This window comes from Zootoca vivipara, chromosome 11 (assembly GCF_965207765.1).
Source record: "Zootoca vivipara chromosome 11, rZooViv2.hap1.1, whole genome shotgun sequence".
Taxonomy (NCBI): Eukaryota; Metazoa; Chordata; class Lepidosauria; order Squamata; family Lacertidae; genus Zootoca; species Zootoca vivipara.
The window spans coordinates 27406036-27422710 of record NC_142594.1 but is presented as its reverse complement, the minus strand read 5'-3'; the positions used below and the strand labels follow the sequence as shown (position 1 = coordinate 27422710).

Below are 16675 nucleotides of genomic sequence, written 5' to 3'. Positions count from 1 at the left end.
TCAGCATGACTAAGTGATAAAACCAGAATCAGTTTCAATTACAGCATCCATTCTAGAAGACATTCAGTTACATAAAGGAAGAGGGAAATACAACATACTATCGTTAGTGAGTTAGCATTTTGTTTAGATTGTGCTGTCAGCACAAGGCTGTAGTAACAGCAGCCTTGAAGCTCTCCTGTAGCCTTAAGATGCCTTTAATGCAGAAGAGCTCTTTTGAAATGGATGAACAAGAACTTACCAATACTACAGGGCAGATAGATGTGGGTGGTAGAATATGATCCTTCAGAACGCCACAATCACATTCAGGTTTGAGGTGTGATGCACATTTGTTATGCAGCTATAATGAGAGAGAGAGGGAAAAAAAATATCATTAAGAATATAAATGTCACAGGAGTCGGCCAATGTGAGTGTGCTGAAATACACTGAGCTGTTACGATGTAAAAAAACAATAATAATTAAACTTTGAAGGTGACCAATTTTAGATGAAAGTACAAAACTCAAATATAACATGAATAAGTAGCACTGGGATTGATTTCACACAGAAAGCATTACTTAGTAAATATGTATGTAAAAGTCATGTTACTAACTTTTACAAAGTTGACCAACTGAAAAAGATGATACTTACAAAGTAATAGCAAAACAACAATGATCTATTAACATCAAATAACCTTTGAAACTTGGTAACAGAGAATCTTATGCCACTTTAAAGTCTAACAAGTTTTTTTATGGCATAAACTTTCATGGACTAAAGTCCTCCTTCATCGGATACATGAAGTGTTATCCCAAATTGCAGGTATGACGTGTTTTTGCTGCAACGAACTAACACAGCTAGGTCTCTGGAAATTAGGCTTTTACTGAACAATCCTAACCATGTCTACTCAGAAATAAATCCTATTGGATTCAACAGAGCTTACTCCCAGAGATTAGGATCGCAGTCTAAGCAAACAAGTACTATCAGTGCAATCCTTAAAAAGCTTGGTCAAAATAAAATTCCACTGGGTTCAATGGGACTGACTCCCTGGTTAAATGTGGTAGAATTACAGGTTACATTTCTTAAACTACTACACCAACATGGGGAAGATAATTTAGTTGGTACATTCCTTTCCAATCAGCACTGTTTCATGTCAACATTTTTGTTATCAGATTTACCTGTTTTATAGGCAATGTCCTAGCCAATTAAGCTTTCAGATTAGAGGTTTTTAATTTAGGCTATAATCCTAGCTATCTAGGAATAAACCCCATTGAATTTGATGGTGTTTTTTTTACTTCTGAGTGCACTTACATAAGATTATGTTGTTATATAACATGACTTTATAGGCAGTGCACGAATATTTGGTTCAACAGGTGGTCTCATTCCCTGGGCAGAGTATCTTCCCTATCACTGTTCCCTTGTCTGTATTCTTTTTTTCTTTAGGTAATTCATATCCTTATTTTTGTAAGTACTAATAAAGGTACAATCTATCTTTTTAAAGTACAGTGGAACCTCGGTTTACGAACACCTCGGTTTATGAATTTTCGGTTTATGAATGCCGCGGACCCATCTGGAACGGATTAATTCACTTTCCATTACTTTCAATGGGAAAGTTCGCTTCAGTTTATGAACGCTTCCGTTTATGAACAGACTTCCGGAACCAATTGTGTTCATAAACCGAGGTACCACTGTATGTAAGACATACCTTTTGCCAGTTACATACCCTTTAGCAAAGGATAATTTGGCCATGGCATTTCTGAATTTAAAAGTGACTGGCATTTTATTGAAACCCTGTCCATATTAATCATTACTGTAAAAAATAATAATAGTAATACTTTTTTCTGGCAGTTTCCTAGCAACAAAATAAAAATGTATCAATTTTCAATTTCCTCCAAGTACTGAAGCTTTATTGTGGGTGTCTTTTGCTCACCCCACAATCTAAAACTTGTCACACTAATTCACCGCCTTAGTGGCAAGGCCACTTTACCATAATTAATGCACACTTAAGCCATTCTACAACCAATAAGGTTGATTTGGATTCCCAACCAATCTACTTGAATCGGTTCTCCCCCAACCTCTTCTGAGGCCCAATTCAGCATTCACACTCTATTGACTTCCATGCAGACCATTTGTGCATTTTAAGCGTTTAAAATTCTCGAATGCACACAAAGGCAGACCCAGGTTAGAATAAGGACCCCACTCTTTGGTGCTAGCTTTTCCCCCCAGCCCCTTAGCCACAGCCTCAGGGAGCACATGTGCACCAGTAGGAAATGCTGTGGTACATCAGCCTGCATAATCACAACCATTATTATCAATCGAAGGCACTCACTGTGACTTGGCACCAGACGCAATGCAACCCAGTCAATCCTTGGTAACATTTTACAGTTTTGTGGCACTTATCACATTTGGATGGACAATTCCCTTCTACCCAGAAGTGATGCATGACCTAGGAAAGAAAAGTGCAGCCAGGAGTAAAATCTTTCCTTTCTTTACTTTTTAAAAAAGACACTTTCCAAAGAGCCACATCTCTACCAAAGCATGCAAAGCAACATTAAACTATTAAGAGGAACCACATAAAGTACTGATAAAACTGAACAGTTAATACCCTTAAGTCAACAAATATTGAAGAACAAGCAAGCAGGCCACAAAAACAATAAAACAACAACAAAGCTATCAATCAAAAGTCTTGTAAAATTTTAAGGTTTTGACCTGACACCTAAATAGCTTTGATGAAATCACCCTCCAAAAAACTGCTTGGGGAAGGTATTCCACATAGGAGATGCTATCACTGAATAGGCCTCGCTACTAGTCCTCCAACTGTCCTCACAGGGTGAGGGAGTACCCAACAACAGGCTTAGAAGATTACCTTATAAGATCAGGCAGGTTTGTACCTTGGGTTCCTATGTTGCTTAGGGTGTTAACATGAAAACCAGCACTTTGAATTGACGTTGGAAACCCACCAAAACACAGTGAAGACAATAATGGTGGCTCACCTCAGTATTCTTTTTGGATTTCACATATGTTTTGATGCAAGAAGCTGGTGCTCTCGAAACGCAACGTTCATGGACTGTATACTTACAAACTGAAAATGCAACAATGTAGTTATTGACACAATTTTATAGAAACCTATTTTGAATAACTATTCAAAATATGCTATGGTCCATGGGGTCACGAAGAGTCGGACATGACTAAACGACTAAACAACAACAACATTTTGAATAACTAAGGTTATCAAAAGGCAATTCATTATTTGTATCAGGAGCATGGAAATCCAAATCTAGCAATTTGCACTGAAGCACAAAAGCCCATAAAATAAAGGAAATATTGCTTAATATCAGCAACATCATGGGAGGAGTGTTTCTAGGACTAAGGTGAAATGGCTATTTTTTGCTGTTGGATGCTATATGTTGTTTATGTAATCTTGTAATTCAATATTTATAGTATTGAGATGTGATACTTTGTTTTTGTAGTGTTTGTACGAAATTCATCCCTGCTTGTTGTGAGCAGGAATGAGCAGTTTTTGTTGGTGTTTTTTGTGTGTGTGTGTGTAAAAGCAGCATACAAATAAAACAAATGAACGAATAACAAGTATGGTCAATGTAAGAATCTAAGACTACTCAATGGCTGAGCAGGAAATGCTTAACTGAATCAGCCCTTGCCTTGTCAACAATAGTTCCTAAATTGAAGGAGGGGCAGATACTGAAGACAAATTGATGCCTGCCAAATGCGTTTGTGTCATTGCCAAGAAGGAAATATCTATATTTTACCAACTATAGGCATGAGAGCAGCTGGCAAACCCAAATGCAAAAAGCAGCAAGTTTATGTTATTCCCTCTATTGATTTATCAACCTCGGGTAGTCTTCTTTCCAGATAGAAATCATTATAAATCTGTTCATTTTATCATGCACAAGGTTCAATTATCATTCACCTTGCCAATTTCCATTCCCCAGAAAAGCTTCTCCCCTCTTGCCCTTCATCGCTTTTCTGCACTTTGTAGCCTTTATTGGTACAATAAAGCTTAAATGGTTTCATGGAATACTGACTCAAGAGTGGAATCCAATTGATGCTCTTGTGCTCATGGAAGCATTTTGATCCAGTCGATGTTTCTGCTAAATCAGGAGATTCCCTGCTACCCACTGGAGCTCCCATACCACCCAACAATTAGTTCTGGAAGGCCTCCCAACCCTCTGGAGCCAATCTCAGGGGCTCTGGGGGCTCCGGGGGGAGAGGGAACCTTCCTTCTCCTTTTGTTAGCAGCAGTCATCTTGTGAGCACAAGGGCATCAGATGGATTCCAAACTTGATATTTTTCTGGTGACTCAGCAGATAACATTACTGCTATGAGGAGGACTAATGCTAACTTCAGTAGTCAAAAGCTCACCCACATTCAAAACAAAAGCACCATTTCTCCCAGGTTTTATCTTCAAGGGTAGCCATGTACAAGGCTTTCTGACCACGCTTTTGCACTTATTATGTACATCCAATGGGAGGGCCAGCTATAAATCAAATATACTGCAGGGAGCAACTTGATTGGCCACAGAGGGTTGTGCGGCCCCAAATGTATCCTCCAGAACCCTATTCCCCCCTTCTGCAAAGAACAGAACAGAAAAGGGGAGGACAAAAAACCTTATAGCTAGAATAAATGAGGGATAATCAACAAAGGTAAATCAAGGCAAACAGTATGGATTGCAGACAAGCATGTGCATCTACAAAATACTGTATATTCTTGCGTATAAGACTACTTTTTAACCCAGGAAAATCTTCTCAAAAGTCGGGGGTCATCTTATACACCGGGTCGTATTTCATATATGGCGAGTATATCCCAAACTTTATATTTTAACTGGAAGAGCTGGGGGTCGTCTTATACGCCCTGTCGTCTTATGTGCCGTACTATCAAGTTGAGGGACTCAAAATCCAAGCTGAATGATTTTAACTATACTGACATTATTTTCTATGTTGGGCTTGAGTTTCCCAAAGAAAGGCATGGGTCGTTGCTATCAGAGGCACATGCTCTTTTTTGACTTGCCCCAGACTAGAGCAATCCTCTCTTAGCAGAAGCACTGGCATAAACTGTAAAATAAAGCAGGAAGCAGTTGTGAGTTTAATCCTTTGGGAGTGACTGGCAAATCATCTTCTCCAGATGCAAAATTCTCCTTGGAGCAGAGAAGCCATTTTCTAACATAATACTACGTCATGGGTTAAGATTACAAGAACTAGCCACTGCAAGTATAGAGCACACATCCTTCTCTATATTACCCATTAAATAAGTTTCTGCTTCTATTAACTGCCAGTTAGTATGTCATCCATACCGGGGGGAAATTATAGGTTATCTTAACTGAGGGTAGTTTAATCAAGCCAACTTCATACACTATGGTTTTAAGATGTCTTGTTTCAGCAAACCATAGCTAATATAAACTACAGTTTGTACACGTTCAGACAACATGACAGTATTTTATATTCTACAGTGGAACCTCGGTTTATGAACACCTCGGTTTACGAATTTTCGGTTTACGAACGCCGCGGACCCATCTGGAACAGATTAATTCACTTTCCATTACTTTCAATGGGAAAGTTTGCTTCAGTTTATGAACGCTTCAGTTTATGAACAGACTTCCGGAACCAATTACACCCATGCTTCAGGTTAAGTACACTTCAGTTTGAGTACTCCGCAGACCGTCTGGAACAGATTAATCCACTTTCCATTACTTTCAATGGGAAAGTTTGCTTCAGTTTATGAACGCTTCAGTTTATGAACAGACTTCTGGAACCAATTGTGTTCATAAACCGAGGTACCACTGTATGCATAATATTTTATATTATAAAATTAATACAAAATGGAAGCAAAAGTTTCCAAACTTCTCATTGCAGCCGCGACAAAGGGAGGTGCCTAAGGACTGTAGTCACTCATTCTCAAGGATCCTAGGACACCCACGCCATGATTTGTATCAATTTTATTCAGTTTGTTGTCTCAAAAGTTACCTTGAATTTTTGGAAAGTAAAAATAGATGCCACCGTCTAAAGAAGAGTCTCATATGTTTGCCTCTTTTTCTACACTTTGGCATAAAAGCAGGGCAACACCTGAAAATTCTTGGTCTAATGAAAATCTGTGTCCTGATTAGGATGATGAACAGGGCTGGATCTCGTTTAGAGCACGATCAGAGCTAAACGGGACGTATACTCACATGAGCAGGAGAGGCCCTGTTTGCCTACTCCTATAAGCATGTTCAAGCAAAGATTGCAATAGGCAGGTTTGTTGAAGTGTTTCAGCCTCCATACATGCTGCCCATCATCCTTCACATTCTGCAGAAGACATAAAAAGAAATGGATTTCATTTAATGGCATAAACAGTGAAACCCATAAGTGCCAATAAAAAATTGAAATTGACTCAAGAACATAAAAGACAATCTGCTTCTTCATTTATTAATTTGCAAGAGATCAAAACACAATTCTTTCAAACAGGCATGTTTGGGGGTTGGGTTTTAAGCTCAGAGTTGCATTTCCAGAACCTTTTTACCTATGGCTAAGACTGTAATACCATCCTTTCAAGTTCATAAAATGAATATCTGCCCAAGCAACATGTATGCAACCTTTCCTGCATTGTTATTGTGTCTGGAATGACATGCATTTCTTTATATATATTTTTGCATGCATAGATTTCTTCTCCAGCTAGGGCTGTGAACACATATAGCCCTTGCTATGCCAAGGCATTTTCCTTTAATCATCTTTTCCTATGCTTGGCTTTTGGTTCATGAAAGATTATCACTAGATGAATGCACCTGAATTCAAATTCATCAGCAAGAAGCCCCCCCTCCCCCCAAAGGAAAGGGGAACAGATATCTCAAATATATTTATTTAAAAAATAACATAAAATGCATAATCAAGATATATTTATAGTTGCACAGTAGTTTTAATTTTTGCCATTTATTCAAAAGAATGGTCATTACATGTGATTTCGCCTCCATTGGAACAGAACATATGGAGCGACTTAGCTGGCATTTTCCTTATCAGAGAAACAAACAAGTCTTGAATGTGGGTGTTCTGCCAATTAAAATACTTCAGTTACAGCCTGCAACTGATCCACAGATCCCATTACATAAATACAGTGCACTTTCGGAAAATAACATATTCGATTTTTGCTCTGGTTAGCTGCCAAATATCAGCCACCTTAGCTGTTAACATATAATTATGTGTAATTGTAACTTAAATAATTTCTAGAATGGAAAAGTCATGTTGTTATATCACCACCATAAATGAGTTTTAAAATAAAATACGTAGGACTACGTTGAGCAATTCTCACAAGTCACCCACCAACTTCCTTTTACCCATACCAAATTCTTAGGACCCACCCTATCCTCTTGACTGTCATTTGTTTTAACTTATTTTTAATATTGTGCTTTCAGTTGTTGTAGTCCACCCTTGAACCTCATGGTGACAGGCAAAAAAAGGGGGGGAGAAAGAAGACTTAGCAACAGTTAAGATTTCACTCAGAAGGAGAGGTTACAACAAAAGTAGGCTGGCTTTGGAAAATGATGGAGTATGTTGAACTGGCAAGATTAACAGCAAAGATTAGAAAACAAAATGATGAAAATTTCATTGAGGACTGGAAACTTTTTATCGAGTATTTAAAGAAATACTATAGCAAGAGCAGGATTTGAAATATGAGCAACAGCATGGAATTATTAAGATAAATAGGTTAAATGGAATGTGTTAAATAGTATAGGCAAAATATGCAGCATTTAAGGGTCAATATGGAAACCATGGAAGGGGAGGACAGGAAGTGAATTGATAAAGTAACTCATGGTTTATGTTAAAATTTGAAAAGTTTTTTTTTCTTTGTGAAAAAATAATAAGTAAGATTTTTTTTAAAAAAAGAAGATTTCACCCATTTTTCTTTTCCGTATTTCTATTTCTGGTTGTCAGCTCTCTCTCCCTCTTTCCAATTTTCCATATGCAATAATGCTGGTTTTTGTATCTTTACTTAATCACGGTCTTAACTATGGTTTCTGTGTCATAAACACCAGCTTGGATCAAAGTGCTAAGGTATCTGTGCATGGACTGCAGGTGGCGAACAAGGAAGGGAAAAACACACTTCCCATGGACTTCAGTACTATCAGTACTAACAGTAAAGATGGGTACAAATGGAAGAAAAATGGGTTACACTATTTCACTAGTTGTGTGCCTCACTGTCTGCAAAGCTGACTGAATTCTGCAAAGAGGTTGGACAGCTAAAACAATTTTCACTGGCTTCTGGTTGCTTCAGAATATTTAGCCTTCTTGCTGCACTGTTTTCAGTTGCTTCTTTTTGCTGTTGTTTTTGAGAACTGCTTTTTGTTTTACTGATGGTTATTTTATGTTGTACCCTACCTTGGCATAATTACCAATGAAGGCGGCAATGAAAGGAGGCATGTAAAAAATAAAATAAAATAAACTTGGCATGTGTGCTGTGGAATTGGTAAGGCAGTTTCCCCTCTCACCGCCCTTATTTTATTCTTATTTAGTGTGTATGCATCAGAGAAAAGGGAATGAGAAAATCCTTTTAGCAATGTCCCATATTAAGAGAAAAATCAAAAGCCAACAGGGTGGGGAAAACCATTCTAACGTAATACAGAAACTCTTAGCACTCACAAAGTTCCATGTTTGCTCAAGAGTGGGAACTTTGCAACAGCTCCCCAAAGCGGTTTCTGTAATAGTTTCCAGAAAGAATTAAAGCTACTCCCTCCTGTGGAAATCCAAAGAACAGCAATAAAGCTGCCTTCAAGCAAATCTTTCTCCAGAAAACAGGATTTCATACTGAAACCTCACTAAATCTCACTGTGTGCAGAAATATCCTACAGTTTGTTGACATACTCTCCAGACTTTTAAGATCGTCATAGATCATTTTCCATTTTACACTCGTTTTAAAACTGGAATAAAAAACACACATTCTGCCTAAGCTGAATGAGGGATTTTGAAGTTTTCAATATTGTTTATAAGCATCAGATAAATTGTGCATTCTTGTATTAATTTGCATATATACCCTGCAAAACAAGCCCAAAGTGTACCAGTGGAGGTACAAAGGAGAAATGCATTGAGATAATCACTCTGGCATCAATCTTACATATCTGCTTCATCTGCTTGCGGACCAATTCCGCAACAACTCTCTATACTGTACATTGAATGTAAACTTTCATCAGCTACATATTTACTTATTCATTCATATATTTTGTTTTAAAGGTTAATTTTAAAACTCAGTAGGTTCATAGGACTTATAGTATTGCAAGTTACAAGGACAAGTGTTATGAAGCTTTTAAAAATCACATCTTGGATTACATAGAAAAAGCAATTGCAGTGCAACTCTGACATCTAGTGCCAGGGAAAGGGAACACAAATTACAATGGCTGAGCACACTCCAAAAAGCAGTGCTTTTATAGTTAGGGGGAAAGGCATGGTGTCGTTTTTCTACTAAGCCAATTCATCTTGGCTGCAAGTCCTGGAAGACCTGCTCCCTGCCTTGCAGACATTTTCCCGCCTGACCTGGGAGGGTAGGGTCCTGACCTACGCCAGCTACAAAAGCTGAACAAATGGTTGGGCTCGAGTATTTGTTTAGAGAGTTTTGTTGGGCAGAAATTGTTGCTTTTATTGATATTATTTTTGCACCTTTATTATAGATCTTATGATTAATGTGGATATTGTTCAGTTTGGTTGTGGATTTTTGGGTATTTTATTTATTGTTTATGACTACTTTTATTGTGGTGGAATAAAGTATTTTTTCATGTTTTAAGCAGCCTTAAAAGCATGGCTTGAACCAGTGGTTTTTTTCAAGGGGGTACTCAGGGGGTAGGCATCATCATCATCATCATCATCATCATCACTTTTAATTTGTATACCGCCTTTCTATCATACAATACTCAAAGCGGTTTACAAGCTGAAGAAACAGAATCTAATGAAATACAAAACAACCTTATAACAATCTAATGCAATACAAAAATATGATAATAAAACATAGCTTTAAAATAAGCAATCAAATAATGTAACGTTCAGCAATCATTACAATAGGCAGTACTGGCACCTCTTTTGTTGTTATTTAAGTGTGGCACTTATTGTAACAACTTCAAGGTGAGTAGCAGTACCCATTTTTCTAGGGGAAGAAAAAACCCTGGCTTGAAAGGCAACATACAAACAAAACCTTGCATGCATATTAGAGTGTGCAAGCTTTTAAGATATGCAGAACCCATCGTTTGAAAAAGTGACAAAGTAGCTGAATTCTCATAAGTACATTCAACCTTCTTGAAAACAAAATTTAGTAGATTGCCAGTTCTAATGTATGGCTAGTCCCACATAATGGCCTTGGAAGCAGAGTTGCCCTCTGATGGGTGCAGATGGGTAGAGTTAGGCTTACGTGGCAGCAGTGATGGGTTGCCAAAAGGAGAGTTTGCCCCCTCTCCCACCACTGCTGCTCCTGCACCAGTTAATCAACACAGAGAGAGCAACAGTGTTGTGAGGGCTGGCTGAATGGCCTTTTGAGGAGGAAGAGGACCAGCAGGGATGGGGGGGGAATAATTTTTCACTCGAGGCTCAGGCGACTTCAGTGGCAAAGGAGTGCCTTTAACCAGCCTTGGCTGGTGCATCAGCTGCAAGTGTTCCTTGGTCAGAATAAGCTTGGCTGCAGTGGCTCAAACATGCGTAACCTCACAGATATGCTATTGTAATCCGTTCTGTGGAATTGCCTTTCAAGACTGGTTTGGAAGGTTTGCAGCCTGTTTTTCGGGTGTTAGCAACCAACACCACCTTTGTTGGGAGTGTTGAAGATTCATTCCCCGTGTCTGCAGTCATGGGATTGTTGTCTATCACATGGCTGTGTATGTTTTTCATTCCACAGAGTGGGATGTGACGAAGACAGGATGTTTGTGTTACTGTGTGCCGTGAAGTGGGACTATTGTCCTTTATTCTTGCCTCTTTGCTGCCTGATGCTAGAGAGAGAGGGAGGCATGTTGCAGTGCTCCGTGTGTGTTTATATGTAAATAAAAGTAGATTAGCCAAAATGCTGAGTTGCTGAGTTCTGTTATGCAACTGTGCAAATTCTGCAGATCCCTAAGTGTGCTAATGCTTCTTGGCATTAGTCGCTGTTATGTTCAGGCTGAAGAAAGCTTTTGAAGCTCCCAAGCGATCGGCTGGAGGGAGGGAACATGCCAGTTGGGCATGTGTGTCTGCCAGGGTCCCACTTGAGAGTAGGAGATCCTAACAGGGAGAACGGCCCTTATTGAAGGTATGCAGCCAGATTTTCAGGGTCTTACTAAGGTCCTAAAGAACCTGGGGCCAGAGTATTTTAAAAACAGCCTTATTTCTCACACCCCTGCCCTCATTGCAATCTGCTGCTGAAGCGAGTGTGACTAGGCCTGGCGTCTTCAACAAGAAATTAGGCATTTAGTTGCACCAGGGGTAAAGGAACTCTTTCCCTAATGAAATCAAGCTGGCACCATCTATAATGTGTTTTGTACACCAACTTGGATATTTCAGAAAGCGTTATTAAACTGATTTAGCTTTTTCATAACCTTCTTGTCACATCACCCATTCTGCACTTGTTTGCTTCATGTCTCTTGTGCAGTTTTATTTGTTACGTTGCTTTGGTTTTAACTGAGATTTTGTATCTCACATTGATATATTTTTATATGTGTTTTCAAGGGAGGAGGAGGAGGATTCAGAGCTCTGAAAAATGGCCTGAGTAAGGTGAACCGGGTAGGAATCATCCAGCCATATACTATATACCTTTATTTTAAAAATTATGCATAGTTCAAAAATTGTGAACAGGGACAAAGGAGAGTCATTTCTGAAAAATGACCTGTCACCGATGTGGAGAAGGGCAGGTAATAAATTAACAATACAGTGGAACCCCGGTTTACGAACACCTCTGTTTACGAACTTTCGATTTACAAACTACTGTAACCCGGAAGTAAGTAAACCGAGGTGTCTGAGGCCTACGGAGGCCTCCGCAAAGGCCTGAAGACTGGGCTGCAGCTGCGGAGGCACTCCCATGGCTCCACAAAGGCCCGGACTCCACGGAGGCATCGGAGCGAAGGCCCAGCCTCCGTGAAGGCATCGGAAGCGCTCCCATGGCTCCGCGAAGGCCCGGGGTGAAGTCCCGGCCTCCCAGAAGGCATTGGAGCATCCGAGACTGGGCCGCAGCCACGGAAGCGCTCCAATGCCTTCTGGGAGGCCGGGCCTCCGCGGAGGCATCAGAGTGCTTCTGTAGCTGCGGCCCAGTCGCGGACGCTCCAATGCCTTCCGGGAAAGTGGGCCTTTGCAGGAGGCATCGGAGCATCCGTGACTGGGCTGCAACCACAGAAGCACTCCCATGGCTTTGCGAAGGCCCAGCCTCTGGGAGGCATCAGAGCGAAAGCCCGGCCTCCTGGAAGGCATCGGAGTGTCCACGACTGGGCCTCAGCCACGAAAGCACTCCAATGTGGAAGAGGACCCTGAGCTCCCATCCAAACAATTACTATCATCAGCCCAGGTAAGAAAAAAAATCACATTTTCATTTTGTACTGTTATATTGATTTCATTTTATGGATCAATTGCCTCATTAGGCAGTAAATTTCATGTTAAATTGCTGTTTTAGGGGGTGTTTTTCATCGTCTGGAATGGATTAATCCACTTTCAATTACTTTCAAAGGGAAAGTTCGCTTCAGGTTAACTACACTTCAGTTTAAGTACAGACTTGTGGAACCAATTGTGGTTGTAAACCGAGGTACCACTGTAATAGTAATAACAAGGAGGAGGAGGAGGTAGACTGAGAAAATTATTGGCGTACATCTGAGGTCTCCAGCCTTTTGCTCTAGGGGCACTTGGGAAATCTAAGAAGCTGTCATGGGCACCACAAAATACCCATTTCGCTGAAGATAGATTGGGAGAGGTTCTGAGTGGCACTAAAGAAATAAACTCCGCAAGAAGCAAGTAAAACATGAGCAGAAAGTAGGCAATGTCCGCCTGCCAAACACAAACACAAAGTTAAAAAATCAAAAATCAGGAGGGGGAGCTTTAGGCAGACGAGAAGGGGTTGTTTTGAAGACAGAGTGGTGCCCATCAGCAAAACATTAGGGGTTTATACCCCCCCCTCAACCAACACACCTGTAATTCAGGTTGAGAACTGAGAATCATAGCACTACAAAAATGAGAGGAGACCCTTCAGATCATCTCTGACCATGCTGGTTGGGGCACTGAGGTCCAGCGCCGAGGGCCTTCTGGTGGTTCCCTCATTGCGAGAAGCCAAATTACAGGGAACCAGGCAGAGGACCTTCTCAGTAGTGGCGCCCGCCCTGTGGAACGCCGTCCCATCAGATGTCAAAGAGACAAACAACTACCAGACTTTTAGAAGACATCTGAAGGCAGCCCTGTTTAGGGAAGCTTTTAATATTTAATAGATTATTTTAATATTCTGTTGGAAGCCGCCCAGAGTGGCTGGGGAAACCCAGCCAGATGGGCGGGGTATAAATTATTATTATTATTATTATGTTATTATAAATTGGAGTTGAACAACATCTGCAGGGCTGCAAGTTCCCACCAGTGGAATTCATGAAAATTATAGACCAAAATTAATTGAGGGCAACAGGTTCCCCATCCCTGACCTACACAGACTTCTCACCAGAAGTCTTACCATTCCTAACTGTAGGGCTGCCATATGTCCAGATTTTTCTGGACATTACAGGGATTTCAAAGGCGGAATTGATGTCCAGGGGGAATTTCCGAAAGGCGGTGCTTTGTCCTCACTCTTAGGGAAGCAAACCAAAAGAATGTGTTTTTGTAAAAAGAAAAGCTCACCAACCTTTGGGTTTTCCTTAAAAAGTGCAACAAAACAAAACAAAACTCAACAACCTTCGGGGTGTCCTAGTTTTTACTTTTCAATCTTCGGGGTGTCCTAGTTTTTACTTTTTGAAATATGGCAACTCGACCTAACTGGTTTTGCTAGGAATTGAACCTGACACCTTTCCCATGCAAAGCATGTGCTCTACCTCTGGGCTGTAAGGTAAAGAGACCCCTGGCCATTAGGTCCAGTCGCGGATGACTCTGGGGTTGTGGTGCTCATCTCGCTTTACTAGCTGAGGGAGTTGGTGTACAGCTTCCAGGTCATGTGACCAGCATGACTAAGGTGCTTCTGGCGAACCAGAGCAGCGCACGGAAACGCTGTTTACCTTCCCACCGCCGTTTACCTATTTATCTACTTGCATTTCGTGCTTTCGAACTGCTAGTTTGGCAGGAGCTGGGGCAGAGCAATGGGAGCTCACCCCGTCACAGGGATTCGAACCGCCGACCTTCTGATCGGCAAGTCCTAGGCTCTGTGGGTTAACCCACAGCGCCACCTGCATCCCACCCTCTGGGCTGTAGCCCTTGCTATAAGGCAATCTAAGTAAAGAGAAAGTATATTTCATAATGCTAAAGATACCAAGAGGGAACTGCAGACTTGTTTCATTGAAACTAGAAGGCATCAAAGACTTCTTGGGTTAGTATAACAGAAATTAATTATTACGTTTTTGTGAATTTTGTTTTCTAATGACTTTTACAAATAGCACATTAAACAACTTTTGATAGTTGCATTATGTAAATATGATCTAGTTAATCAATCCATGTAATTGCATTGTATCTTAATTGTTTTGTTCAGCATCCTAATTGTAGTACCAAAGGTGGCATAAAAATGCAATTATAATAATTATTATTACTATTATTAGTCAATTTTGCAGCTGCTCTGCAGGCAAATCTCCCATTTATCCCAGTAAGAACTATGCCTGCAGAAAAGCTGCAAGAGCATGAACTAAATAAGGGAAATAATAAAAAAGTGAATGAAAAATAAGGTAGGGATAATTATTTCACAATAACATTATTTTTCTTCAAGGCATTTAAAAATATTTACTTCCTTCTACTTATATGGTTTTTCCAAACTAAAACAGTTGTTAATTCAGTAAGAGAGCTGCATTTTTAATGGATTATATAGAAATTATATATGCCTGCTTCTTAGGAGAAAAGCAATGACAAACCTAGACAGCAGAGACATCACCTTAATCAACCTAAAAAGCAGAGACATCACCTTGCCTACAAAGTTTGTTAGTTTATTGTACGACCAGTCACACTGCTTTGCTGCCGGGCAGTGACTAAGCAGTGAGAGATTTTACTTTCTTGGGCTCCTTGATCACTGCAGAAGGTGACAGCAGTCACGAAATTAAAAGACGCCTTGGGAGAAAAGCAATGACAAACCAAGACAGCATCTTAAAAAGCAGAGACATCACGTTGCTGACAAAGGTCCATATAGTAAAAGCTATGGTTTTCCAAGTAGTGATGTATGGAAGTGAGAGCTGGACCATAAAGAAGGCTGATCGCCGAAGAATGGATGCTGGAGGAGACTCTTGAGAGTCCCATGGACTGCAAGAAGATCAAACCTATCCATTCTGAAGGAAATCAGCCCTGAGTGCTCACTGGAAGGACAGTTCGTGAAGCTGAGGCTCCAATACTTTGGCCACCTCATGAGAAGAGAAGACTCCCTGGAAAAGACCCTGATGTTGGGAAAGATGGAGGGCACAAGGAGAAGGGGGCGGCAGAGGATGAGATGGTTGAACAGTGTTCTTGAAGCTACAAACATAGAATCATAGAATCATAGAATCATAGAGTTGGAAGAGACCACAAGGGCCATCCAGTCCAACCCCCTGCCAAGCAGGAAACACCATCAAAGCATTCCTGACAGATGGCTGTCAAGCCTCTGCTTAAAGACCTCCAAAGAAGGAGACTCCACCACACTCCTTTGCAGCAAATTCCACTGCCGAACAGCTCTTACTGTCAGGAAGTTCTTCCTAATGTTCAGGTGGAATTTTCTTTCTTGTAGTTTGAATCCGTTGCTCCGTGTCCGCTTCTCTGGAGCAGCATAAAACAACCTTTCTCCCTCCTTTATATGACATCCTTTTATATATTTGAACATGGTTATCATATCACCCCTTAACCTTCTCTTCTCCAGGCTAAACATACCCAGCTCCCTAAGCCGTTCCTCATAAGGCATCGTTTCCAGGCCTTTGACCATTTTGGTTGCCCTCTTCTGGACACGTTCCAGCTTATCAGTATCCTTCTTGAACTGTGGTGCCCAGAACTGGTCACAATACTCCAGGTGAGGTCTGACCAGAGCAGAATACAGTGGTACTATTACTTCCCTTGATCTAGATGCTATACTCCTATTGATGCAGCCCAGAATTGCATTGGCTTTTTTAGCTGCTGCATCACACTGCTGACTCATGTCAAGTTTGTGGTCAACCAAAACTCCTAGATCCTTTTCACATGTACTGCTCTCAAGCCAGGTGTCTCCCATCCTGTATTTGTGCCTTTCATTTTTTTTGCCCAACTGTAGTACTTTACATTTCTCCTTGTTAAAATTCATCTTGTTTGCTTTGGCCCAGTTGTCTAATCTGTTAAAGCCATTCTGAAGTGTGATCCTGTCCTCTGGGGTGTTAGCCACCCCTCCCAATTTGGTGTCATCTGCAAACTTGCTCAGGATTCCCTCAAGCCCATCATCCAAGTCATTGATAAAGATGTTGAACAAGACTGGGCCCAAGACAGAACCCTGTGGCACCCCACTAGTCACTACTCTCCAGGATGAGGAGGAGCCATTGATGAGCACCCTTTGGGTTCGGTCAGTAAGCCAGCTACAAATCCACTGAATGGTAGCATTGTCTAGCCCACATTTTACCAGCTTCTT

The 16675-nt window shown here is 40.7% G+C and overlaps 1 protein-coding gene across 2 annotated transcripts in view; it reads right to left on the bottom strand.

Moving 5' to 3' along the window:
- Positions 1–16675, bottom strand: part of DGKB (diacylglycerol kinase beta) — a 217910-nt gene that overhangs the window by 178245 nt on the left and 22990 nt on the right. For both annotated transcript variants that reach the window (XM_088654314.1, XM_088654315.1), the window contains exons 9-12: positions 6153–6270; positions 2965–3053; positions 2301–2417; positions 239–337 (exon numbers count right to left, since the gene is read on the bottom strand). In XM_088654314.1, coding sequence (XP_088510440.1) covers positions 239–337; positions 2301–2417; positions 2965–3053; positions 6153–6270 — 423 coding nt within the window. The remainder of the gene's footprint in view (positions 1–238; positions 338–2300; positions 2418–2964; positions 3054–6152; positions 6271–16675) is intronic.